A 27,270-nucleotide genomic window follows, 5' to 3' on the forward strand; every position below is an offset into this window, starting at 1 on the left:
GGTTTAGAAATTTGTGGATTATGATTGGAGAAAAGCTCAAGTAGGTAAGAGAAATTAATATATTGTATCGGTTTAGATTGGATCAGTTTTCATTAACCAATCCAAAAACTGATCCAATCCAATTAAAATTTACAATTTTTTTTCAGTTTTCATTTTTTCGATTTTCAGCTTATTCGATTATCAATTTTTTTGTTCGATCAGTGCGGTTTGAATCGGTTGACAAACACCTTTAATTTCTAGGCTCTCTAAGAAACACAGTGATTCTGAACTGTTGAAAGAAGCACAATAAACAAAAACATTAAGATATGAGTATCCTAGTTATTCATGATTAAATTAACGAGGATAGCGAGTGAGATAGGAAAAAACATTAGAACATAGAGTTATAAGAACATCACCGTTAAGATGATCATATTAAAATTATTAATTAACATGTGATAGGAATGTTTTGTAGCGGTTATTGAAAAATATTTTAAAAAAAAAAATTGAGAAAAAACTGATTATTTTTTTAAAAAAGTAAATGTAAAAATGCTTTTATTATTGCGTAGTATATTTTTACTTAAGAAGTAATCATAAAAAAAATGATCAAACAATGAAACTAAAAGAATGAGTTAGCAAATTGAAATTGCTCTCTAAAAGACCATCCTATCCGTGACTAAAAGGTTTATGTCGCGTTCACGTCTCTAAATGTTTTACAATATATATTTTAAAACAAATTTTATTAAGTCAAGAAATTTTATTCTTTGATTATCAATGACTAAAATTAATTAAAATATTTTGTAAGATTATGCTGAATTGGGACAATATTACGTGTAACGCAAACTTGATAAAAAACAAAAAACAAAAAAAACATCGCGTCTAATTTTTTAAGAACCAAACCCGTCCCAAATAGCTCTGGATTAGACCGAATTATTAGAATTGAATGGATCTTGAATATCCCTAACTTGAGTTGCATTCACTTTCTTTACCCTTCATATTTTATTAAATGTTAAAAAAATAAACTTTTTTTTAAAGACCACTTACCTCAGCTATAGAAAATGTAGAAAAACCAATAATAAAAAAATGGATCAATTGGTTTGAATGAAAAATTAGTAAACGGTTTTGGTGTTCAATCCATTTAAATATTATGTCATGTATAATTCTTAATTTTCTGGACATTGTGGAATTTGATTAATTTATATTGCTTTGACTTTAGTTCATTATTTAATATGCATTATATAAAATTGAAAATATATATTTAATTGTCATTTTTTGACTGCGATTAGACCATGGTGAAACCAGTAAACAATAAATCGATATCTTCATGGTTTTAATAATCGACCTAATTTTCAAAACAATAAAAAAAAAGTGGAGTGTACCTCGATAACCTCCTAATTAATTAGTTAACATGATAAAGAAAACAAATTTTTAAATAGGCTTACACTTAATAATAGAGGTACCATGATAAAGAAAACAAATTTTTTTTTTTTTTTTGGTGACAACAATAGCTTATCTAATTACAATTTTTTTGGAAAGATATACATCTTAATTATAGATATACATCTAATTACAATTTTTTTTTAATATCCAAAAAAAAAAAGGTTTATATATTTTGTTATAAAAAGCTTAAGGGGTGCCACCATGATTACCCTGCGGCTAATTTGGTGAATCGTATTCGAAATTTGATGCAGCGAGATTGGCAGATTTATATGTCTCACATTCACCGTGAAGGAAATAGAGTAGCGGACTTTCTAGCCTCTTACTCTTATGGTTTCTCTTGGGTAATTCAGGAATTTGATTGTCCACCGTCAGGTTGTATTGATAGTCTGTATGGTGACACTATAGGTGTTCACTGGTCTAGGCTTTGTGCCTAGTTTCTTTTTGTTGTGTTTTTGTTTTAATTTCCTATTATTTCTAACAAAAAAAAAGCTTAAGGGAAAAAAAAAGCTTATTTCATTCCAAGACCAGAGCACTTGCTTTAAATACAGCGAAAGCAAGCTAGTAGTTATATGCCGTAATATTAAGAAATACTTAACAAATAAAAATTTATTCACAACCTTTACATTTATAAAATATAATCCTAACTCTCATTCAGCTAACTACATACATTTTTTTGGGGGTAGGGAAACTACATACATTTCATTTACGTACGAAACAAATATAATTAATGTTTAAATAGTAATAATTGTCTTTGTCTTAACATTTCTACGACTTTTTATCGTTTTTTTTTATTTTGAATAGCACGAAAACAAAACAAAAACTAAAACAGGTTATAAATTCTTAGGCAAGTTACACCCTGCAAGTCTCTATTTAAGAGATCTCTACATTCCTTAGGAATTTCTACATGCAGTTGCACATCCCAAGAGTCTAAGTAGCTTCTCATACGAGCCATGGCATTAGCAACTGAATTCCCTTTGCGAAAAGTGTGAATAAAATTGATCTCCCAATTCTTACTTAACAGGCTTCTAATATGATTAATCAAGGGGGCTAATGGGTGACAAGGATCACAAAAATCCTGTATGAGGAGAATAGCCACTTTAGAATCAGACTCAATGCATACCTTCTTGAAGCCTAGCTCCCAAGCCACAAGCATCCCCTGTAGGACACCCCAAACCTCCGCTGTTAGGGACGAGCCTGCTCCCAGTTTCTTGCAGAACCCCCCAGCCACCTACCTGCATCATCCCGGAGAACTCCTCCACAGCTAGATAACTGACCTCCCAAGCTACTAGATCCATCTGTATTCAATTTCACCCAGTCTGCAGCAGGAAAATTCCACTTGATGAGCTGCTCCACTGTTACCCGTTTCTGCACGCCTTAGGAGCCCAGCCTATCACGAGCAGCAAGGAAATTTGAAACGTAAATATTAGCTTGCCTAATCAAAGATTCCTGAGTTGCTACTTTGTTGCTGAAGATGAAATCGTTTCTATATTTCCAAGTCAGCCAGCAAACAACACCAAATAGGAGATGCCAATGTTGATAGCCATAAGTATTTGGAGTCGACTCAAGATTATACTGTAGCCATTGGTGGTGTTGAAGATCAAAAAATTGAGGCAGATGTTCACTGGGGAGAAGGCGTATCCAAATACTTCTGGTCCATGAGCAGTCTCGAAGCACATGTAGGATGTCCTCTAGATGTCGGGCACATCTAGTACAAAGATTGCATGTTGTTAAGTTCCTCTTTTCCCTATTGATATTTGTCATCAGATGATTGCCAAGAGCTTTCCAAATAAACATCTGGATTCTGTTAGGTCCTTTCCATTTCCAAGGGAGCAGCTCGGCATTATTAGTATGCAATAAGGAATCGAAATCAAGCATGGAGAAGGCTGATTTGACCGAGAAAACTCCATTACTTGATCCTGCCCGAGTGACTCGGTCATCACCATCGGAGGAAGAAGGGGGCAGAATACTAGCCAAACAAATCAGAGACTGTGGGGAGACATATTGTTCCAGAGAGTTCCAATTCCAAGTTCCATCTCCTTCAACACAGTTACCTATTGTCCATCTCTCTACTTCTCTAGGAATGATAACAGAATCCTTGGCCTTCACAAGCTCATTGCCTAGGATTCATCTATCCTCCCAAAATCTGGTCTTTTCACCATTGCCAACTTGGATTGTCGAACCAAGTTTCACTTTAGGCCACACCTTCTGGATACCCCTCTATAAGTTTGAGGCTTGTTTCGTTGTTTTTATCTCCGGGATTAAGTCTTCCCCAACCTTCTACTTATTCCTTAACACCCTTACACATAAGCTCTTCGTCTGGGTTAGCATTCTGTGGCCCACCTTCATAAGAAGGGCCTAATTCATGAGTCTCAGACTTCTAAATCCTAGACCTCTGTTGTCTTTAGGATGACAAATTCTATTCCAGGAAACAACATGCAGACCTTTCTTATCAGTAGAGTCACCCCAAAGGAAATTACAGATTTTCCTCTCAATGTCATCGCAAGTTTTCAAGGGGAGGAGGCACGATTGCATAGGATAGACAGGTATGGATGAAAGCACGGATTGGGAGAGGGTTGCTCGACCCGCTAGGGAGAGGGTCTTCATCTTCCAAACAGAGAGCTTGTTGTCCATTTTCTGAAGGATGAGATTGAAAGTGCTAGTCCTCACCCTCTCGTGCATTAGAGGAATGCCCAAGTACTTGCCCAAATCCGGAGTTGTGGAGAAGCCCATGGCTTGAGCAATCTCCTCGGCTCTCAATTGGTTCACATTTCTTGAGAAGAGCACCCTAGACTTGTCAAAATTTACTGTCTACCCAGAGGAATCACAAAAACAGGAAATAATTTTTTTAATAAGATCCGCCTGGTCCAAAGATGCTTCCGTAAACAGTAAGAGATCATCCGCAAAGAATAAGTGGCTGATTGGAGGACCGTTCTTCCTAAGGACAATAGGTTTCCAATACTTTCCTGAAGTAGCCTCGAAGATTAGATGGCTCAACCGTTCCATGCAAAGAACGAAAATGTACGGAGACATGGGGTCTCCTTGCCTGATACCCCTGGAAGGCAGGAATGAGCCAGTTGTAGAACCTTCCCAAAGAACATCAAGGGAGGTAGTGGTTACACTTTGCATAATCAGATGCACAACTTGTGGACTTAAACCAGCTTCCCTTAGCGTATCTTGGAGGAATTCCCAATTTACCCAGTCATAGGCCTTCTCAAGATCTACCTTAATAGCCATCCAGCCTTTCTTGCCTTTTTTAAGTCTCATGGAGTGCATAACCTCCTGTGCTATGATTATGTTATCTGTGCTTTGCCTTCCGTGTATAAAGCTGCACTGGTTAGGCATGATCAGGTTATTGAGATGAGGTTTGAGCCTGTTCGCCAGAATCTTGGTGACCACTTTGAATATGACGTTGCAAAGACTGATGGGGCGGAACTGCTTCAGGGACTCAGGATTAACCTCTTTAGGGATCAGGTAGATTAAAGCCTGATTGATATCCTTGATCGAATTTGGGTTCTCAAAAAAGCTTTTAATCAAGTCAGCGACAGATTTGTGGACAATATCCCACTGAGACTGAAGGAAGTTAGCATGAAGCTCATCTGATCCAGGGGCCTTAAAAGGGGGAAGATTAAAGAGAACATCCCTAATTTCCAAGTCATAGGGAACAACATGAATCAATTGAAACGACGGACTAGTGATATTTGGGAACGAACCTGTGATTGGGAGAAGGGGTCTCTTGGAACCGTCATCCATATACAATCCTTGAAAGAAAACTACCACCTTCTCCTTCACCGCGTTTGGCTCCTTAACCCACCGACCATCACTATCTTTCAAGGTGAGAATCTTATTATGATGAGCCCGAGCCTTGGTAGCCGCGTGGTAGAAATTTGTGTTTCTGTCCCCATTGACCAGCCACTCTGATCTCGATCTCTGATACCAAGAAATCTCCTCTTGCACATAAATTAGGTTCAATTCCTCCCAAAGCTTAGACTGAAGGATTCCCATGGCTTGGTTTTTATTACTTTGCAAATGATCGTCGATCCCCTTAATCCGCGCATGAAGATGATTTTTGCGGCGAACGTGATCCCTGAAGACAGTTGCATGCCACTGGGAGGCTCTCTGTTGGAATTGCTCTGTTGCTCTCATCCAGCCCATTTCTTCGCCCCAACATCCTCGAACCAGGTCCTAGAAATCGTCGCATAGCAGCCAAGCCGCCAGAAAGCGGAAAGGCTTGTTGCCGCAGGCTATCAGCGAGGTTTCCCCATCTGTCAACAGCAGGGGGCGGTGGTCTGAACTGAAGAAGGGAAGGTGAACGATGTACCTATTAGCAAAGGAATTGGCCCACCTAACATTGCTTAGAGCCCGATCCAGTCTTTCCTTCAAGTTGGTCCTCCTCCACGTGAACTGTGGGCCTTTGAAGCCCAAATCCACCATATTACAAGAAAGGAGACAATCTCTAAACTCCTCCATGCTCCCCTTAGAAGATAGTCCCCCTCCAACCTTCTCTGAAGAATAAAGTAAGGCATTGAAATCCCCTATTACCAACCAAGGATCAGTAACCGTAGCCTCAATAGCAACCAAGCTATCCCACAACATTCTTCTATCCACCCTGTGAGGGCTGCCATACACAAAGGTGGCCACCTCCTTCGCGTTTGCTGCTTTCCAGAATAGGGATGTGTGGGTGAACTGCCTATTTTGGGCCAGGATAGAAACCTCAACACAGGATTTGTCCCAAAGGACCCAAATCCCCCCAGCAAACCCAATGGCCTCGTTAATGTGGAAACCATCAAAGCCCAGCTGGTTAATTCTACGCAAAGCTATCGGCCCACTAATCCTTACTTCAGATAGGAATAGTAATTTTATTTCATATTTTTTGACCAAATCTTTAATCAACAAAGATAAACGTTTTTTATTTGCCCCCCTCACATTCCAATAAAAAGTGTTCATCATAAGAAAAACAAAAGTGGGGGAAAGAAAAACACTGAGGCCCAACCTACAAACCGGAGGGCCCAACTAGCCCGCTAGTGATATTTTCCTCCAGGGTCTTAGCCATGTGGGGGTTACCATGTGTGCCACGTCGCAGCAAAACCAACGCATTGTTTGATTTTTTGGCATTTGTACCCTGATCTTCCTGCCTACCTTCTTCCTTCCCAGGCCTATACTCCTTTGTGGTCACAGGGGCTGACTCACCTGCCACCACTGTCCTTGTCGTCTTCTGCATGGGGGGTTGACTTAGAAGAATGCTGCCCTTTTGTCTTAACCCTGCGCTAGGGCCCTTTTGCTTGGCTGATGATTCTTTGCCTTTTCGGTGAATAGGTTTGTCCGAGGTTGAAATTCTTTGGTCAGTCCTACCAGGAAGATCTGCATGGTTTGACCTCTTAACCAAAAGCTTGCTTTTATCCTTCTGACCCGCTACCACTTTCACTTGTTTGGATATTGTTGCCCCCTGAGCCACCAAAGTATGTTTAACATGTTGTGCCCCTAAAATGGTAGCTGCCGGTTGCACTTTATCCAAGATCACCGGAGTGAACTCCGTTCTGTCCCTGGTGTCATTCGCCTGCATCGTTTTGTTCCTTCTCCCCTTCACTGGGCGTTTCATGACCTTTCAAGCCCCAAAAGCCCCTTCCTTTGCGTCGTCCTCCATACCGGTGGTGTCACCATTTAGAGCGATAACAGAAGTGCTCCCCGATGTTACTACTGGTTCCCCCTGTTGTTGAGGTTGGGTCTCAGGTACGTTCATATTGCTCACTAGCTTGTAATCTAGACCCTCATTACACGCTTCTTTCTGGTGTCCATATCTCCCACATGAGAAGAAAATTAAGTGCAAGCCTTCGTACCCGACGTTGAGAATTACTTCCTTGTTATGGATATAGTCTCATATCCTGAACTTAGAAATGAAACTTTTTCTAAGATCAACCTCGACACAAATCCTCGCAAATCTTGTTTTCTCCGTGTTATAACCTACAGTACTATCATCCCTCTTAAAGGACGCCTTGTCCACCTTCAAAGTTTTTCCAAACAGGCTACCTATTTTCCACAAATGTTGCATTGTGTATAATTCTGTTGGTAGCCCTGGGATTCTTAACCAAATAGCTAACTTCCTTACTTCTTCGTTATATGGATCAAAAAACGGCCGCCATCGTTGCACGACAACGTAATGATCCGCCACTATTCACGGCCCGTCATGCAAGACGTGGAGATAATCTCCTTCATCACTGAACTTCAAGAGAGAATAGCCATTATCCATCTCAATCTGTTTACATGTCCCCATGAGGTTCCAGAGCCTTAGCAGCCTGGTCATGAAGAATTTCGGAGGCATTCTTTTTCCATCAGCTTTATAATTAAAGCTTTACTCCACTGCTCACAATCTATCTTGTGTTGTTTTCTAGAGAAGACGTATGTTGGACATAGTGGATCATCTACACCCTCTGTAATGAGGTCCTACAACTCAACATCATTCTCCTCTGTACTCTGTTCAGAAACCTTTTCTCTTTCTTCCTCGGAGACATAGTCGTCCCCGTTCAGGCAAAGAACTTTGTCTCTGTATGAGACTATTTTCCTGCCCTTCTCTTTGGGAGGCTCAACCTGCTCCCTTCTGAGAAGATTTTTCTCATGTATGGCAACCAAACTGTCACCTTCCTTAACAAAGACTTCTACGTCCATGTTCCGCATGGCTTAACCACATCTGAAGCCCAAGGGCCTGTTAACATGGATGGCCCAGTTTCGCAGAGCCCCAAACAGCCTAGGCCCAAAACCCCAAGTTACACACACATCAGCCCTACCGGTTGGCCCTAGACGCCTGTCCCAAGGCAGCTCACCTCCCAAGGTAAGACACCAAAATGTCTTACCTTGGAACCCCATATGCTCTGCGGATCGCCCAGAGACCATAAGTGGAAACCGCCCTGCTGCCGCATGCTGACACCGCCCAAGGGCAGACTCTGTACCACAGCAGTACCAGGCGTGTCAGCTCCTCACAATGAATCCCAAGGAGCGTTCACCTCCAATACGTAAGCCCTAACGGATCAGCCTCCAGGACTCCTATAAATACCACCCTTGGGCACAAGGGAAAGGGATCTTTAATGTACTGTTATTATGCCCATTTACTTCCAAGTCATACTCTTACTATTTGTCTGCCATTGATATCTGCTTGCTACCTCTTGGAATAATACCTTCTAGCCTGGTCTTTACCTCAGCTAGGGTACAATTCATATAATAACATTACCCTCAAGGGTACATAGTGGGCTCACAGAACTGAACGGTACATTGGCGCCGTCTGTGGGAAGCTATAAACTTCTATTCCCATTCTCCTACCACTAAATACGCAAGACACTTACCGTTTTCAAACTAACATGGTGGTCACAACAAGGTGAGCAGAACAAGTACGAGCAGTCACTCCGGAAGGACACGTGCAAACTGTGCACTCCAACTCCCCTCCTTCTATGCACTCAATCCCAGCTGGGCGAGAAGCTGCGGAAGCCCTTCCCCCGGTGCTACAACCTGCAGACCTCCAGGTACCAGCGGAAGGTCTTAGAGCAGCACTCCTGAATCATCAAGTTCCAATACAAGAAATGCAAGGATAAAACTGATTTGAAAACCAACCCCCACCCCCTGGAGTCCAATTTGGAATGCCTTTCCCTACCGCCCGTCGTGTCCAACCGGCGCGAAGCCAACCCGTAGCACTATATAATGACCATCGGGTCCCAACATACCATCCCAGACCTTGTTTGAATAATGTGGCCACTCATTTTCCCCCACCTTTTCCAAATGGTTACCCGTTTCACGGATACCCCTTCCACCCTTATAACGCGGCCATCCCCCAACCACAGGGATCGGTCGCGAACCTTGGCCAACCCCATTTTGGAGCCCGCCAAGCCCCAACTATCTCATACTCAGTCGAGGCGCCTCATGAGCCTCGCCCTCCACCAGATTTACAAGCCCGTAACCCATACTTACTGACAACCCCTCCAAACACCTCAGGGCATAATAAACCCCTGACTGATAGCCTACGCCTCACTCCTATTCCCCTTGGCTTTAAGGGACCATCCAATATCATTACGTACGTGGGTGACACTGATCCATTCGAATGGATACAAAAGTTTGAAGCGGCAATGACCCTTCATGGTGAAACAGATCTCCTGATGTGCAGAACCTTCCCAACGCTCTTGGGCGGGAGAGCGTTAACTTGGTATACCACCTTACCAACAGGTAGTGTAGCATCCTGGGACGATCTGGCAAGAAAGTTCCAGACCCACTTTGCCACCAGTCGCCCTGTACCAAAGTCTGTCCATGCCTTGGAAAAAGTACGCCAACAATCCGGGGAAACTCTTAGGTCCTTCCTGGATCGTTTTGACAAAGAAGCCCTGCAGGTACAAGGACTAGACCCAAAGGTGCAGTTGCACATACTTTTATCTGGATTACGTGAAGGAGCATTCGCCTACGAGCTTGCTCGTCACGAGATTTTAGATCTTGAAGAAGTCAAGCGTAAAGCTCAAGAGTTTATGCGAATCGAAGAATACAAAGGAAGTCGAGCAGGCGACAGCCACTGCCAAGAAAACAGAGAGACTAAAAATCGTAACCATGCTGAGGAACGGAGAAAGAGTCGCAAACCCCCCAAGTATGTCAGTCGCCAACAAGGGCGAGACATGGATGGACGTCATACACATAGCGTCCTTCAGACCGAATACAAGGAGGAACACAAAGATAGCCCAAGACGCCAGCAGCAATCTCAGGGAAGTGCTGTATACTGCAAATTCCACCGTAGTAACGACCACAGTACCGAGGAATGCAGGCATCTCAAGGACGAAATCGACGAGATCATTAACAGTAGAGGTCAAAGAAACACGGGAAGCAATGCCCGAATCCCAGGAAACAACAGGCGATATCGAGAGCGTAGCTGGTCACCAGATCAAAGAAGGAGCACCCAGCCCAGGTATCAAACTCGTCGTGGGCGAGATCGCAGGGAAAGGTCTCCCCCAATCCGCAAGGCGCATGATAACCAGAGCAATAGAGAAAGGCGCGACGGAGGAGACGAAGATTCAGCAGCCATAAAACATGGAGTGATAAATATGATCTCTGGAGGGCTGGGTGGCGGTGGAGTAACAGTTAATGCCCGAAAGAGACACTTGAAGCAGTGCCTAGCAGTGGCAGGAAAAACCATCAGCAAAACGAACACAGATGCAGGTTAGGCCAAACCAAAAATCGTCTGGGACTTCAACGAGTTGGGCGACATCCTACCTGGCCATGATGACCCCTTGGTCATCCAAGCAATCATTACCAACTGGAGCGTCAACCGCGTATTTGTAGATCATTGCAGTTCTGCTGACATTTTGTTTTTGCCTTGTCTTAAGGCTTTGGGTTTTACTGTTAATGACTTAACACCAGTGGCAGGTGAACTTGCAGGGTTTAATGGCACAACCACCAAACCTTTGGGATTAATAAACTTACGATTATCTCTGGGAACACCACCTACCTCAAAGTCAGCCGACATTCAATTCCTGGTGCTGGACACCCAGTCGGCTTACAACGTAATTCTCGGCAGACGAATGTTCGCCGCTTTTGAAGCAAGTGTGTCACACCCACACTTGGCGATGAAGTTTGTGGCAAGAGACAACAAGGTGGCGACGGTAAGAGGCGATCAAACGGTAGCAAGGAGCTGCTACAACATATCCATGAAACCAGCACCGAAAGTCACTTTCAAAGCCCAGCCAGCACCCCATATGACGACAGCCCAGGTAACAACTAATACCCTCACTAGAAAGGGTAAAGAACTTGACCAATGTCTCCTTGTAGAATTTGATGCACGGGACGACCCTCGGATGGAGAATTCCAGGCCCACACCAGATGGAGCTCTAGAGCATGTAGTGCTGGGCGAGAAGGACCAAACCACAACTGTTGGGGCGTTCACCAACCCGGAGTTGAAAAGCAAGTTGATCAAACTCCTACGAGACAACAAGGATCTATTCGCATGGAAGCCATGTGACATGCCCGGCATAGACCCGGAAGTATGTTGCCACAGGTTGTCAGTAGACCCAAAAGCAAAGCCCGTTTCACAGAAGAAGAGGAAGTTTGGCCCTGATCGCCAAAGGATCATTGATGAAGAGGTAAAGAGACTCTGGGATGCCGGTTTCATCCGAGAAATTAAATATACTACATGGCTCTCAAATCCGGTACTAGTCAAAAAACCTAGTGGAGCGTGGAGAATGTGCATTGATTATACCGACCTCAATAAGATGTGCCCTAAGGACGCATATCATTTCCCAAGCATTGACCAGCTTGTAGATAACTCCTCAGGATTCAAGGTGCTTTCATTCATGGATGCATACTCAGGCTATAATCAGATCCCATTGCTAAAAGAAGACCAGGACAAAACGGCATTCGTCACACAGACTGCTAATTACTGTTACACCATGATGTCGTTCGGATTGAAAAATGCGGGTGCCACTTACCAACGAATGATGAATGAGGTATTCAAAGACCTGATTGGTGACAGCATTGAAGTCTAAATAGACGATATGATCGCTAAGTCACAAACTCCAGAACAACACTTGTCACATCTCCAAGGCGTGTTTGACAGGTTGAGAAAATACAACATGCGACTCAACCCAAGCAAATGTGCCTTCGGAGTTCCAGCAGGGAAGTTCCTAGGCTTTATGCTGACTGAAAGAGGCATTGAAGTTAATCCTGACAAGTGCAAGGCGGTCATTGACATGAGAAGTCCCCAAACGGTTAAAGAGGTGCAACAGTTGACCGGGAGGATAGTCGCACTCACTCGTTTCTTAGCAAATTCTGCCTATAAGTCCCTTCCATTATTTGGCCTGCTCAAGAAGGGTTGCTCCTTTCAATGGATTGATGATTGTGAGAAAGCTTTCCAAGAATTCAAAAGAGCGCTGTCTTTCCCGCCTGTCTTAACAAAGCCAGACAATGGAGAGATCCTTTATTTATATCTCGTCGTTAGTGTAGAAGCCATCAGTGCCGCCTTGGTCAGAGAACCAAACGGAGAAGCACAGAAACCAGTGTATTTTATCAGCAAAGTCCTGCAGGGCGCAGAGTTCAGGTATCAGCAGGTTGAAAAGGTTATTCTCACACTCATCTTTGCTGCAAGAAGACTTCGACCATACTTCCAATGTCACCCAATCACGGTTAGAACCAATCAACCCATTCGCCAAGTATTACAAAAGCCTGATCTGGCGGGACGAATGATGTCTTGGGCGATTGAACTTTCAGAATACCAAATCAATTACGAACCAAGAACCGCCATCAAAGCACAAGCGCTCACAGATTTCATTGCTGAGATGACCCATGCCAGTGCAAGCGGTAATCAATTGGAGAAAACCCTGGCGACATGGAAGCTGTTTGTGGATGGATCAACCAACGCCAAAGGGTCAGGTGCCGGGTTGATCGTTGAAAATCCTTACGGTGTGGCGATGGAGCATTCCTTGACCTTCGACTTCAATACAACAAACAATCAAGCAGAATATGAGGCTTTGATAGCCGGTTTACTTCAAGCCAGATAACTGGGAGCCCAACATCTCAAGGTTTTTAGTGACTCACAGCTGATGACCTGTCAAATTTCAAGCGAATATCAAGCAAAAGGTCCCCTGATGTGCAAATACTTAGAAAAAGTCAAAGAGATAATGGAGACATTCGTGACAGTCAAGGTGGAGCACATTAGGCAGGGAGAGAACACTCGGGCCGACATACTCGCCAAACTGGCCAGTACGAAGAGTCCAGGTAATAACCGTTCTGTCATCCAGCATAACCTACCAACGCCATGCGTTGTAATGAGTATTACGGTAGAGACAGATGAAATCGCAGCAGACACCTGGATCACTCCAATCGCTAACTACCTTTCAGAAGGCACCCTCCCGCCAGATGAGAAAGAAGCAAAGAAAATCGCGCGAAGGAGTGCTCATTTCTGCCTGATGCATGGCCGGTTATACAAAAGAGGTTTCTCAACCCCCACTGTTGAAATGTTTGAACCCAGGAGACGTGGGGTATGTGTTGGAAGAAATCCACGAAGGAATTAACGGCCACCACATAGGTGGGCATTCTCTGGCAAGGAAAGCACTGAGAGCTGGATTCTACTGGCCGACCATGGAGCGTGACGCTAATAACCACGTCAAGAAGTGCGATAAGTGCCAACGTTTCGTGGACGTACATAGGGCCCCACCAGAGGAGTTGACCTCGATAACATCACCCTGGCCCTTTCACAAATGGGGAATGGACATTCTTGGACCTTTTCCAAAAGCCACAGGGCATATACAGTGGCTGATCGTCGCCATAGATTACTTCACCAAATGGGTAGAGGCCGAGCCAGTTGCCGCCATCATGTCTCAGAAGGTCAGGAAGTTTTTTTGGAAAAATATTGTCTATCGTTTTGGCATTCCGGGAGAGGTTATTACAGATAATGGCACCCAATTTACCGATTCTGAGTTCAGAGAATTGATGACAAACCTCCATATCCGGCACCACTTTGCAACCGTAGAACATCCTCAATCTAACGGGTTAGTCGAGTCTGCCAACAAGATGTTGTCCAAAGGAATAAAAAAGAAGTTAACCTCCCATAAAGGAGCTTGGCTTGAAAACCTTCACGGCGTTTTGTGGGGATATCGGACGACCGCCCAATCCAGTACTGGAGAGACCCCTTTCCGTTTGACATATGGTGGGGGCTCCTGTTCCGGATGGCTTAACCACATCCGAAGCCCAAGGGCCTGTTAACATGGATGGCCCAATTTCGCAGAGCCCCAAACAGCCTAGGCCCAAAACCCCAAGTTACACACACGTCAGCCCTACCGGTTGGCCCTAGACGCCTGTCCCAAGGCAGCTCACCTCCCAAGGTAAGACACCAAAATGTCTTACCTTGGAATCCCATACGCTCTGCGGATCGCCCAGAGACCATAAGTGGAAACCGCCCTGCTGCCGCATGCTGACACCGCCCAAGAGCAGACTCTGTATCACAGCAGTACCAGGCATGTCAGCTCCTCACAACGAATCCCAAGGAGCGTTGACCTCCAATACGTAAGCCCTATCGGATCAGCCTCCAGGACTCCTATAAATACCACCCTTGGGCACAAGGGAAAGGGATCTTTTTTTTTTGGGATTTGAGAAAGGGATCTTTTATGTACTGTTATTATGCTCATTTACTTCCAAGTCATACTCTTACTATTTGTCTGCCATTGATATCTGCTTGCTACCTCTTGGAATAATACATTCTAGCTTGGTCTTTACCTCAGCTAGAAGTACAATCCATATAATAATATTATCCTCAATGGTACATAGTGGGCTTACAGAAGTGAACGATACAATCCACAACATCCCGCTCCCTCAAAACTTCCTTAACTCGCGGGTCCTTATCCTCCATAACTCCCATATTATGATCCATACCTCGTCCTACTAGAATATGATCAGAGCCATATTTCAAATGCATGAATGAACCTTACGTTGTTCTTTCTCTTCTCTTCTCTCTCTCTAGAATTGAATGTTTTTTTTATGCTGTTTTTATACGACTTTTTATCTTTGTCTTAACATTGCTACAACTTTTTGATTACGACATGAATCCTATTTAGGTTTTAGACTTCTTTCGAGAACTTCTACTTGAGTTAAATAAAATTCCGACTTCCTATACAATAAAAATGTTAACAGTCTAAATAATTGGAGATAAATACTTATTTTTTAAAAATAAATATTATTTTTAACAAAATTTTGATATTTATTATTTTCATAAAATAAATATTATAGATTTTAAATTAATTTAACATAAATACATGCTTTTCCTTATTTCAAAAGTAAATTTAGTTTAAAAGAAGTTTTCGGTCAGTGGTCATCTGATGAAGGAGAGTGAATACTTATACTTCTTATACAGAAAATTTATATTACCTCTCTTTTCATAGACATAAAAATGTTTAGATTCTACTAAAGTTTGTAAATATTTGTGAAAAAATATAAAACATTATTTTTTTGAAGAATGATTCGTTTATAATCTTTTTTTACAAATTTTTGCAAATTACACTATGTACTCTCGGGAGAACATAGTGTTCTCCCGGAGTACATAGTATAATTTGTAAGAGTTTGTAAACAAAAATTTTGTAAATATATTCCTCCCCTATTTTTATATGGTATTCTACCTACTCTTATTTTGCCTACCTTTGTCTATCCTTTCCATCATCGTTAGATTATAATCTCATCCAACGGTAAAGATTTATGGGATAAAAAACCCTTTTACCTTTTTCCTTTCTCCCACACTTTCTCTTTCACATTAAAGAGAGATGAAAATTTCGTAGGCAGAATAAGAGATTATAATTTTCTTCGCAAGGGAGGAGAAATAAAATATAGGAGAAAAAAAAAGGTAAAAGTGTTTATTTTATCTCATAAATCTTTATCATTGGATGAGATTATAATCTAACGAAGTTGAGAGGAGTAGACAAAAGTAAGCATAATAAGAGTAAACAAAAATAAAATAATCTGTCCCTTTTTATATAATCAAATAAATTTTATCGTTAGAGGTGCCGCTCAACTGTTTCTATTTTTAGCACTTATAAATAACATATACGGGGGCGTTGCATCCGTCTAGGTCTAACGTGGCCGGTGCCCACTCTAGCACAAACAATGAACAGAAATCAAATTGAAATCTCTCCCTCTCTTAGACCTAGCTTAAAATAAAAAATAAATAAAAAAAGAGAGAGGACAAATTGAAGCTCGATAATTGAACATCAATAAACAAAGCGCTGCCGATTTGGGTTGTCCAAGAACTGTACTATCATGATAATTGTGACGAGTCTAAGTTGTAGAAACAAGATTTTTTTTTTTTAGTGATATTATAACAACAACGACCAAAATGCATATTTTGGTATTATATTTTTGAAATGGTATGTTTCAGAAGTAAAACATGAAACATCACCGTTGTTTCGGTTTGCCACGTCACATATCTCGTTGTTGAGAATATCTTTGATACTACGAATATATTGAATATTTTTCATTTATATTATGACACATGTCTTATTTTTGTCAAATTAATAATAAATAATTTATTTTAAAATAAAAAGAAAATAATTTGATAAAAAGTAAAACACATATTAGTTGTGAGTGGAAGATGCACTATAAACTCGATGCATCCATAGCAGCAAAGAAATTTCCCTCATTGTTAGATAAAACTCTAGAATATGTTACTAATAACATTTGACAAATAAATAATGTCTTTTTATCCAATTGATTTATTATTTTACCACATGTCGCATAGATAGGGACTTGCTACTTTTGACAGTAAATCCTTGTCTAAGCCATAAATGACAAATTATACTTACATAATTGATAACGGATTCTAAAACGTGATATTTTAGCAAATTTTTTATGAAATGTTATATTTGAATAATTTATTTGGAAACATATGTAATTTTGGTTGTTGTTCACATATTATAAGTTGATGTAATATATTAAAACTTATACAATATTTTAAAACTTATAATATTTTAAAAGTAAATAATAAATAATGAAAACCTTATAATAGGATTTAATGTTGTATAATTGTACATAATATATATATATATATATATATATATATGTTAATATATTTATATTGATATAAATCGAATTAAATTTATGCTGTAAACATCCTTTATTTTTAATATTTTATGAATTGATTATGAATAGTATCTAAATTTATATATTTTATTAAAATATCATATCATTCGTGTTTTTCGACCAAGTAATTACCTGACACTATCACATACCACACTTTAATAAATTTGCGACTGTGTGCATATGTTGGATTCAATTTATTTTTGTTGCACATTTATATTTAAATTTTTGGGTTTGATGTTTCTCATGAGATAAAATTATCTCCTACATACATATAAAATATGTGAGGTCATGTAAAAAGAAAAGAGAAAAAAAACATGGGTCCCACATACTTTTATATGTGTGTAAAAGATAAAATTATCGTTTACAAGATAAGAGACATTAAATCATTTATTTTTATAATAAAAGACATTATTAGAATGGGTCAACTCAATTTGTTTTTTTTTAAGTCTTAACCAAATGTTCAAAGCGGGATCAAAACAGATATTCCATGACGTTAACTCACTTAAAGAGTAGATAAAATTGCTGAAAAATGAGTAAATAAATTTTTTTCATAATATGTTTTGGAAAAAATATGGTGAAAAATGTTTAATTCGCAAACCTAAAATAGAAAATAAAAATTATTACTCAGAAAAGATATTGAAGGGAGAGAGAATTATTTGACCCACTGGCTAAACTTGTTCAACTAAAACTCACCTATAAGTCCATTAACATGGTCCAAACCAAGTAAAGCTAATTTGGCACGATAAGAATTGTATTTCACAAGACTTTAGTCTCATTTCTTAACAATTGTGATAAAGTAAGACTTGTTTAATTTTTAGATGATTAATAGAAATATAAATAAAACTTGTTTATCTTAAATTCAATCAATTAATTAATCATCAGCTTAATTATTAGAACGCACGCAAACAAATTTAGGTTCACGAAACATCCTTTCTATTCCCTATATATAGAAAGAATAAACCAAATATAATAAAAGAGGTAGCCATTGAAGAACACATTCAATTAACTAACATGAATCATAAATGAGGCTAGTCCCCAAAAAAAGCATAGAAGGAGTACAAACGAGTCAAACTCATTACTAAGAAAAGGAGAGGGGGCTACAAAATATGTATCCTCTAACAAGGAATCTTGCTAATGAACCATCTAAGAACACGACCTGGGAGCTTCACAAGACTCATACCCACATTGGATAATTCTGCACAGCATATGCAGCATGGACACAAGCAACTCGATATTGACCTACACTTCCATCATCACAACTCATGTTAACGAGTAATTAATTAATTCATGAATTAATATATACTATATATCAACCAATCAGCGAAAAAAGAAAATTAAAAAAAAAAAGAGAAAGATACATTAATTGGATTAATGAACACAAAGCATATATATATTGAAGATAATGTTGTAAATAAAGGAAAACGGAACATAAGATAAGAGATAAACAATAGCATATAAGATTGAAGAGAAATTAGAAAAAGTTTCATACCCAAGAAGCCAGATAATTGCACCCACAAGAGATAAAACCAACGACACCAAAGCGAAGGGTAATCCAACCAAGAAACCCAATGGCCTGCATTCGCAAAACTCGTCTTCCATACTCTCTCTCTCTCTCTCGCTCTCTTTGTAGTCTTTGTCTTAATTGTTGAGTCAAAATGGATTCTGTTTCTCTGCGATCTAAATCTGAAGAAGAATGAAGAGATCAAGTGGAATATCTTTGTATAAGCGTCTTGATTTGGATGTAATTCCCAAGGGAAAACCCATCGTGACGAGAACTCCAATGACTTCCTTTTTCCAAACGTTGACTTTGGATTTGTGTTTTTTTTTCTTCTCTTTAATTAACTTTATTAATCGACTATTTTTATTTCGGCATTGAGTATCCAACTTGTCATTTTAATAATCTATTATACGTAAAATGCAAGAATTTTAGGTGTGGTTCATGTGTTAGTTTTTTCACCCTTTGGTTCAAGGGAGACACCTTTATTGATACTAAAATTACGAAACTTTAAATTAACCCAAAGAAAGAAAGAATTTTTGCTGATCTGAAAAATCATTTGTATCTCACGGTGTTTTATTTTTATATCATCTGGTCCTTTTTTAGTTATTTATTAATACATTTTTGAAAAGTTTAACTTTTAAAGTAATTATTGTCATTCTTAAACTCTTCTAATAATGTATTACATGAGAATAGTTCTTTCTTAAGTACATCTATATTTTGGTATTTGAATCCTTATTTAATGCTTTATATGTAAATAAGATTTAACACATAATATATTTTTGGGATTAATATTTCTCATTTTATATAAGAAAATTTTATCTCTTACATACATAAAAGTATGTGGGTTCTATGAGAAGAGAGAAAAAAATATGAGTCCTACATGCTTTTATATGTGTAGAAGATAAAATTATCTCTTACAACATGAGAAACAATAATCTCTGTATTTATATTAAAAACATGGAAAAGTAGTTTCTCATGTTGCAAGAGACAAAATTATCTCATATAACAAATAAAAAAAATGGATGGAACCCACCAAAAGAGAAAATAGATGAAAAAAATAAGATCACACCTACTTTTTTATGTATGTTTGAACATTGATTTTTTCCACTTATTATACTTTGTTGTTATTCAACCAAAGCAGAGAACATAGAAGAGATACAATGACACACACAAGTGTGGCCAAATGTTTTCTCTGCCAAATATAAATTAAAGTACATTCAAAATAAAGCAAAATATGATAGAAAGACAAAATTAAGTAAAAAAAAGATTGTCCTTCTCCCAAAAAAAAAAAAGCATAACGACAAAAATGGTTCAAAGAAAAAGCTTCCTTTAATCAATGCTTTTGTTGAGATATATAGTCCCACATTGGTTGTATGTGCAACTAATGTGAAGTTTATAAGGCCTTGGGCACTCTCACCCTTTGAGCTAGCTTTTGGGGTGGTGTATCCCAAGGTTCTTTACATGGTATCAGAGCCTCGCCGCCCCCTACTTTCTCTTGTGGTATTTCTTAGCACAGGTAGGTTGGGCCTGTTGCATTGTCCACTCTTCAAGCCCAATGGGCTCTCGTGTGAGGGGGCGTGTTGAGATATATAGTCCCACATTGGTTGTATGTGCAACTAATGTGAAGTTTATAAGGCCTTGGGCACTCTCACCCTTTGAGCTAGCTTTTGGGGTGGTGTATCCCAAGGTTCTTTACAGCTTTCCCCCTCGGTTCAGTAAAAAATGAAAATGATCAACTCTGTTTATTTTGAAAAAAAAAAATTCAAATTGTAGAACTAACAAAGAAGGATGAAAGTAACAGAGAGAACCAGAAAAAGAAGAGAACGAGAGGAAATATCAAATGTCAAAGGCCTATAAACAGAGGAAACTTCGTCATAAATGTCGAACATATGCTATTAATGTTCATGTACTACCTGTAACAGCCCGTTGTATAATGGTATTGTTAACATTGATTATGATATTAAGCGCAGTTACAATCACAACAGTTCATTTATAAAAATACTAGTAAACTTTTTCTTTTAATTACGCGAGCATTTACAACTATAATAAAACGTAATGAGTAAAACTGTGATCATAACTAAAATCTAAATGCTAAATAATTATAAATAATGCCTAACTTGTTGGGTTTAGTATGCTCTTTTCACTTAAGCCTAATAGTTTTAGTGAGAGTGAGCCCAAAGTCCAATTTTAACCCATGAAGCTTAGGGTTAGTTTTGGATTGGGCAGAATATATAAACAATCTTTTCTCCCTTGTGCCTCCTAGGATTACAGTCATCAGAAACACACCAAAGAGGCAGATGTTCATCATCTGAACGGTTGCCCACAGACCCCATGATCCCCTTAAGTCATAGCCTGGAAGATCAACGGTAGAGCGGAATTGCGACCGTTCGTGGTGCGTTGCTGCAAGATCGTGAGGCTTGACAAGGAGAACTGAAGGTGAGAAATCGTCACGCTCGCTTCTTCGCCCCAGGTAATCAAAGCGGTGTCTTCATTCCTCATCGCATCGGTACGATACGCTTCCGCGTTTCTGGTGATATACCTTCATGTGGTATCAGAGCCGGATTGTGATGGGGATTAAGATCAGTTTTGATTTATTTATTTATTTTTCTATGTGATTTTGAAAATATGGCACCTTTATTCTGTATCTGTTATTGATATTCATGTTGTTAATTCATTATAGTTCTTTTTCATAAAAGTTTAAATTTTAATCTGTAAAAATGTTTTAATCTATGGTTAAGGTCTCTCATGTATTTCTCGATTTGTAACAAGGAGGCTACTCCCATATGATTAGGTTTCCTCCTTGCTGTTTTTATTTATTTTAGGAATTTCTGTGTATTTTTCTAATATTTTGTAAAAGTTCAAGATCGAGAAACCGCGAGGAAGATGCGCAGTCAGCACTGTCAAAGACTTTTCGAGGACTTCCTGATCTCATAATTGGGCGATCTATATATGGTTGGAAAGAGGACGGAAAGACGAACACAACGGTGGGTGGATCGCCACCACCAGAGCCTCCACACGCCTCCACGTGCCGCCACAATCGGCTGCGAGTGGCCGCCACCAGCAAAGAATGAGAGTGTGAGGGAGCGTCAAGCCACCTTTTTGGGTGGTTACGGCGGTGGTGCACTCGTCTCTATATGGCGGTCCTTCCCTTGCTCCACATCGATCATTGCTCTTGCGGTGGCTAAGAATGGCCTCCCAAGCAATAGAGAATCTCGACATCTTCTTCCATATTCAGAATTAAAAAATCTGCAGGGAAGATAAATTTGTCAATTTTAACTAAAACATCCTTAATTACCCCATCTGGTCGTCTGATCGATTTATCCGCTAACTGGAGAGAAACAGTAGTTGGCTTCAGTTCTTTAATTCCTAGAGCTCTGCACATGGACAGTGGCATCAGATTTATACTTGCTCCCAGATCACATAATGCTTTTCCTACTTCAATATTTCATATGGCTATAGGAATACTGAAGCTACCCGGATTTTTCAGCTAAGGAGGAAGTTTCTTCTGAATGATTGCACTGCATTCCACTGTCAGGGCCACTGTTTCGCACTCCTTTAGCTTGCGCTTCTTTGACAGAAGGTCTTTCATGAATTTTGCGTAATTGGGCATGCTTTCCAGGGCTTCTGCGAAAGCAATGTTAACTTGCAGCTTCTTGAATATGTCCAAAATTTTGGTGTATTGTTGTTTCTGGATCTCTTGTTTCAACCGCTGAGGATATGAGACTCTTGCATAGGGAGACGGATCTGCCGACTTCGGTTGCCTGTCCAGAGCTTTCTTTTTCTCCCATTTGAGCAGCTTCTTTTCTGGACTGCTCTTTTCAGCTTCTTATGCATCTTCTTCTTTCTCCTTGACAACTACAAGTTCAGCTTCTTTCTTCTTTTCAACTAGCAGCTTTTTCACAGGTTGATCACGATCCCACTTATGGTGAAAATTGAATTACATTGTGCATTTGGGTTCGTGTCGGTGTTACTTGGAAAGGTGCCATGAGTTTTTCAGCAAATTGTTTTGACAGCTGGCCAATCTGAGTTTCCAGATTTCGGATAGAAGCTTCTTGATTCCGGAATGAAGCTCTTGTTTCATCTCTAAAGGCATTTGCATTCTGAATATAATTCGATGTGGTCTTGGAAAGCTGTGCAAAAGCTTTCTCCCACTCTGAAGTGTTGCCTTGTGGTGGGGGTTGTTGTTGCAGTGGCAGAGGAGGATTCAGCTGATGGTTTGACTTGTAACTCAACCCTGAGTGTTGATTAGGATTTTTCCACCCTTGATTGTAGTTATTCTCATATTGGTTCCTCCCTGGATTGTTCTGGTTCTTTTGATCGTACCAGATTCCATTGACCTCAGCTTTTTCAGGTGTCCTCATGTAGTCGCAATCTTCAGTTGCATGAGCATCTGCACAAATACCACAAATAACTTGAGAATTACTAACAGAAGAAACTTGAGAAAGATTAAATTGCTTTGTAAGAGCATCTAATTGTTTTTGTTGTTTCTTATTAATTTGCAGTATTTCTTCATTCTGAGCCAAGATTGCATCATATTCGTCAAGTTTCATGATTCCTGCTCTCCTTTGTGTGACTGGAGCATTGTCATACTCCTGAGAAGCTAAAGATTCCAACAATTCCAATGCTTCCTCTGGAGTTTTTGTTTTCAACGATCGTCCTGCTGCAGCATTCACCAATGTTCTTGTGCTTGGCGTCATTCCTTCGAAGAAGATTCTTCCTCTCTCCCATGCTTCGATGCCATGTTGAGGACACTTTCAGAGCAGTCCTTTAAACCTTTCCCATGCCTCGTAAAAAGATTCACTTTCTTTTTGTTCAAAAGCAGTGATCTATGATTTGAGCCTTGCCATCTTTGAAGCTGAGAAGAATCTGGCCAAGAACTTCATTGCTAAGTCATCCCAGTTGGTGATGCTTCCCTCAGGCAGTGATTGCAGCCAAGCTCTTGCATCATCCTTCAGTGAGCATGGAAATAATCTAAGCAAGATGGCGTCACGTGAGACTCCATTCATCTTTAATGTATCAGAGTAGAGTAGGAAGTTATCAAGATGAATATAGGGATCTTCTGTGCTTCCTCCAGCGAACTGATCTTTTTGAATTAATTGTAGCAGCACCGGCTTGAGTTCAAAGTTGTTAGCATCCACGGTTGGTCTAACAATGCTCGCCGTCTGTGGAACTCGAGCTGAGGTCATGTAATCTCCCAACGTCCTTGGAGGGTTCTGAATTGCATTGTTTTCAGCCATTGTTTCCTCCTTTGGTTCCGTTGAACTTGAGGCTTCTTTTGCTTCTTTCGCTTTTCTTTCCTTTGCACTTTTTCTGAGTTTCCTTTCTGTCTTTTCTATCTCAAGATTAAACTGCAAGATCCGTGGGTTAAGAGTATCTCGCATAAACTAAGATTGAAAAGAGGCGAAGTAAAACAGAAAAGGGCAACAATAGAAAACAGAAAATAAAAACAGAAAATGAATGCAGAAAATTAATGAATGCAAAATATGAAGAAAATTGATGCAGAATTTTAATGCAGAAAATGTTTTTGCAGTATGAAAAGAAGTGCAGAAAATTAACACGTCCAATCTAAAAGGTAATTAGTTACTTCTTATGTTGAAGGATCCAATTCCCGACAACAGCGCCAAAAACTTTTTGCAACTCGGCAAGTGCACCAGTCGTAAAGTAATAAAGTGTACCGGAGTACGAGATCGTTCCCACGAGGATCGAATTTTCAAGCACTAGTTCGCTAATCGCTGTTTAGTTGGACAATCAAGAATAAGATGAAGAGATTTGTAATTGAAGAATTTAAAATTAAGAATAAGTACTAACATGCAATTAAAAAAATCAGAATTCAAAAGAAACAATTGAAAAATATGATGATTAATTAAAAATGTGAAAACAAGCGTAGTTAGGGTTTCGACTTCCCCCAATATCCTCGTTATGTTATAAGTTAAACAGTCAAGAACCTTTTCTTAATATATTGCCAATCAATTCTTTCTAAGTTAATTAGGGCTCAATTCCTTGTTACCCAAAATCTATGTGATCTCAAAAGAACCCTAGTTCCCCGGTTATTCCCCAAGAAAACATGCATTAAGATCAAGAATTCCAAGATTGCACAATTACCATATGTCTATCCCTAGATTACAAGGATTATGATAAATTTATCAAATCAGGCTTCATGCACCAACATCCCTATTGTCATACAATTCCCTAAAGTCATTCTATAAGGAGCAAACTCATAGAAAACATTAATAACAGATAAATTTATTCAATTATAAAAAAGAAAAGAATTCAGAGACAATTTAATTCATAAACATAAAGATTCAATTGGGTTCCATCTACCCCTAACTACATAAAAATCTAGCCTAGCATACTGAATTCAAAAACAATAGTAAAGAAAAGAGAACCCCAAGCCTCCATTGGTGTGATGTTGACTTGGTTCCTCAGTGTTCCCTCGCTCCACAACAGGATTCCTCCTTCAGGTCTCTATGTAATTCTCTGGACTTGTGAATTCATGTAAAAAGTCTCATTTCCTTGACCCTCAGCTCCCCTATTTATAACCATTGAAGTTATATCTTTTAATTTTCCATCCAATCTTCTCATGAATCTCTATCAAATTTGCAATCACATCTTTAATTGCTTCCCTTTTTATTTAAGATCTTGCAGATTGGGTGACAGATTGAGCATTGAATTTTTGTTATGATCCCTCATCAAATCTTCCCATGGATCTCTAAAAATATTACAAATTTGTATCCATTGGCAAATCTAATTAAATATTGGGCTGACTGATTCGTATTTGGGCGTTCAAGCGCGCTACTGGAGGCTTGAGCGCTCTCTTGAGCACAAAATTCCTTAAATTGTCTGCCCCCACACGCTCGAGTGTCCATTTGTGCGCTCGAGCGTGCTCCTCGATGGTGGATTCATGTGATCTTTGGGCACTTGAGCATGCATTTGTGCGCTTGAGCGTCCTGGATTTCTTCAATTTAGCTGTTTTCCCTGCCTGAATGTGCTCGAGCGTCCATTCTGTGCGCTCGAGTGTGCTATTCTGGCCTTTGATTTGTAATACTTTGGCTTCCTTTGGTCCATATTGAGCCGCAAATTTTTGTCATGATTTCTTCATCACTTTTTAGCACCAACAAGCATGGTTTTACCTTCCAAATGCAAAGAAATTCAAAACGTCAGCTCAATTTCCTATCTTATGATTTATTTATTGTAAAACCTTGAATTACATGCAATCTACTACATAATTCTTGTATAATTTAGCCTAAAAAAATGGTAAACCAAAAGTTTATCAAATAGATTATAATATCATCGATGAACACAATAACAAACTGATCCAGGTAGGGTTTAAAGATGCGATTCATATAATCCATGAACATCATCGAGGCATTAGTAAGCCCAAAAGGAATTACCTAATATTCAACGTGTCCGTATCTGGATTAGAAATTCGTTTTAGGCACATCCTCCGGTTTAGTCCGGATCTGGTGGTATCCGGACCGGAGATCAATCTTAGAAAACACACAAGCACCCCTCAACTGGTCCAGAAGATCATCAATATGGGGCAAAGGGTACCTGTTCTTAATCGTGACCTTATTCAACTGCCGGTAGTCAGTACACAATCTCATGCTACCATCTTTCTTCTTCATGAATATTAAAAAAATACATAGAATTATGCTATAAAGGGTATTACCGTCTATTTATATCAGAACCTGACGCTATCTGGTTGACTTCAAACACAAGATATGATAATATAATCCTATCAGACTGTCTATTCAGGGTACATCACATACAGGATAGTAAGTTATCTTATTATGCTCATATCATATTCTATCCACCAAATGAGCCCATAAATCCCATAACCATGCCTCAACCCCATAACTAAGATTGGGAACCTATAATTATGTACCTATCCGCTCTTTTTTACTTTTTATTTAGGTTAGCCCTTTGGGTGGGCTTTTTATCCACGGAAATGTTTTTTTAAATAAAAATATTTTTCACTTTGCATGTATATTTGAAGGCAGAAAAAAAGTAAAAAAAAAAGCTAAAATAATATATTTTTAAGCCAAGACTCTTGGATTTTGAAGGAAAAAAAGTTAAGCCGATAGTTTTTAGTTAAAAATATTTTTTAATACAATTTCAAATGAAAAATATCTGTGATTTTTTGTAAAAAAATAATTATTTTAAAAAAACAATAAAATTTCTTTTTCAACAGTCCATCAAATGGACCGTAATGTGATGTTGAACTTCCCGAGGAGCCTAAAAACATTTGTTGTTGGGCCCTGTTCAGAATTGGATAATGGCCCATTAAAAACGAAAGGAAATCCTAAACCTCCTTCTGCTGTAGTGTTATATGCTCTAAACTCACGAGTCCCAAATGTGTTTTCCTTTTTTTTTTTTTGGTACACTCCAAATGTGTTTTCTTTTCTGGCACTTGCACTCAGCCTTTTGGGTTATTGGTATTAAACCTGACCTGATTATTAATCCAGCTGAAATAATTGGATTATTGGGTTATCAGTTCCGGACTTGACCCGAATAAATATATACAAACATATATTTTATACTTAAAATCCGCAAACCGACTCAAATATATGTTAAAAATAATATCAGTTTCAAAATAATATCATACTCAAACATATATTTTTCATGTTGTTGAAGATAGTTATCTACTATTATAAACATATGATGTGATAGAACTCACCACTCATTAAATAAAAAGTGATGGCACAATTTTTGACGTGAAAAGAACATGAGATAGTTATCTAACGTAAAATTAAATAATTATTTTGCCTATAAAAAATGGCGGG

At 39.2% G+C, this 27,270-nt stretch overlaps 1 protein-coding gene and 1 non-coding gene across 2 annotated transcripts; one reads left to right on the forward strand and one right to left on the reverse strand.

Moving 5' to 3' along the window:
• Positions 1 to 18,021: 18,021 nt before the first annotated feature.
• Positions 18,022 to 18,778, reverse strand: LOC133299593 (signaling peptide TAXIMIN 2-like). The gene is made up of 2 exons (XM_061499063.1): positions 18,479 to 18,778; positions 18,022 to 18,228 (listed from the first exon to the last, which is right to left on the reverse strand). The coding sequence occupies exons 1-2, from the start codon at positions 18,586 to 18,588 to the stop codon at positions 18,105 to 18,107; spliced, it is 234 nt and encodes a 77-aa protein (XP_061355047.1). The 5' UTR covers positions 18,589 to 18,778; the 3' UTR covers positions 18,022 to 18,104.
• Positions 18,779 to 23,221: 4,443 nt separating this feature from the next.
• On the forward strand, positions 23,222 to 23,328 carry LOC133299594 (small nucleolar RNA R71). Its single transcript, XR_009749953.1, has one exon. It is a non-coding gene; the product is annotated as a small nucleolar RNA R71 (small nucleolar RNA).
• The last annotated feature ends 3,942 nt before the right edge of the window (positions 23,329 to 27,270 follow it).

This window comes from Gastrolobium bilobum, unplaced genomic scaffold (genome assembly GCF_033153095.1).
Source record: "Gastrolobium bilobum isolate Gb01-03AN ecotype WA unplaced genomic scaffold, APGP_CSIRO_Gbil_v1 utg4866, whole genome shotgun sequence".
Taxonomy (NCBI): domain Eukaryota; kingdom Viridiplantae; phylum Streptophyta; class Magnoliopsida; order Fabales; family Fabaceae; genus Gastrolobium; species Gastrolobium bilobum.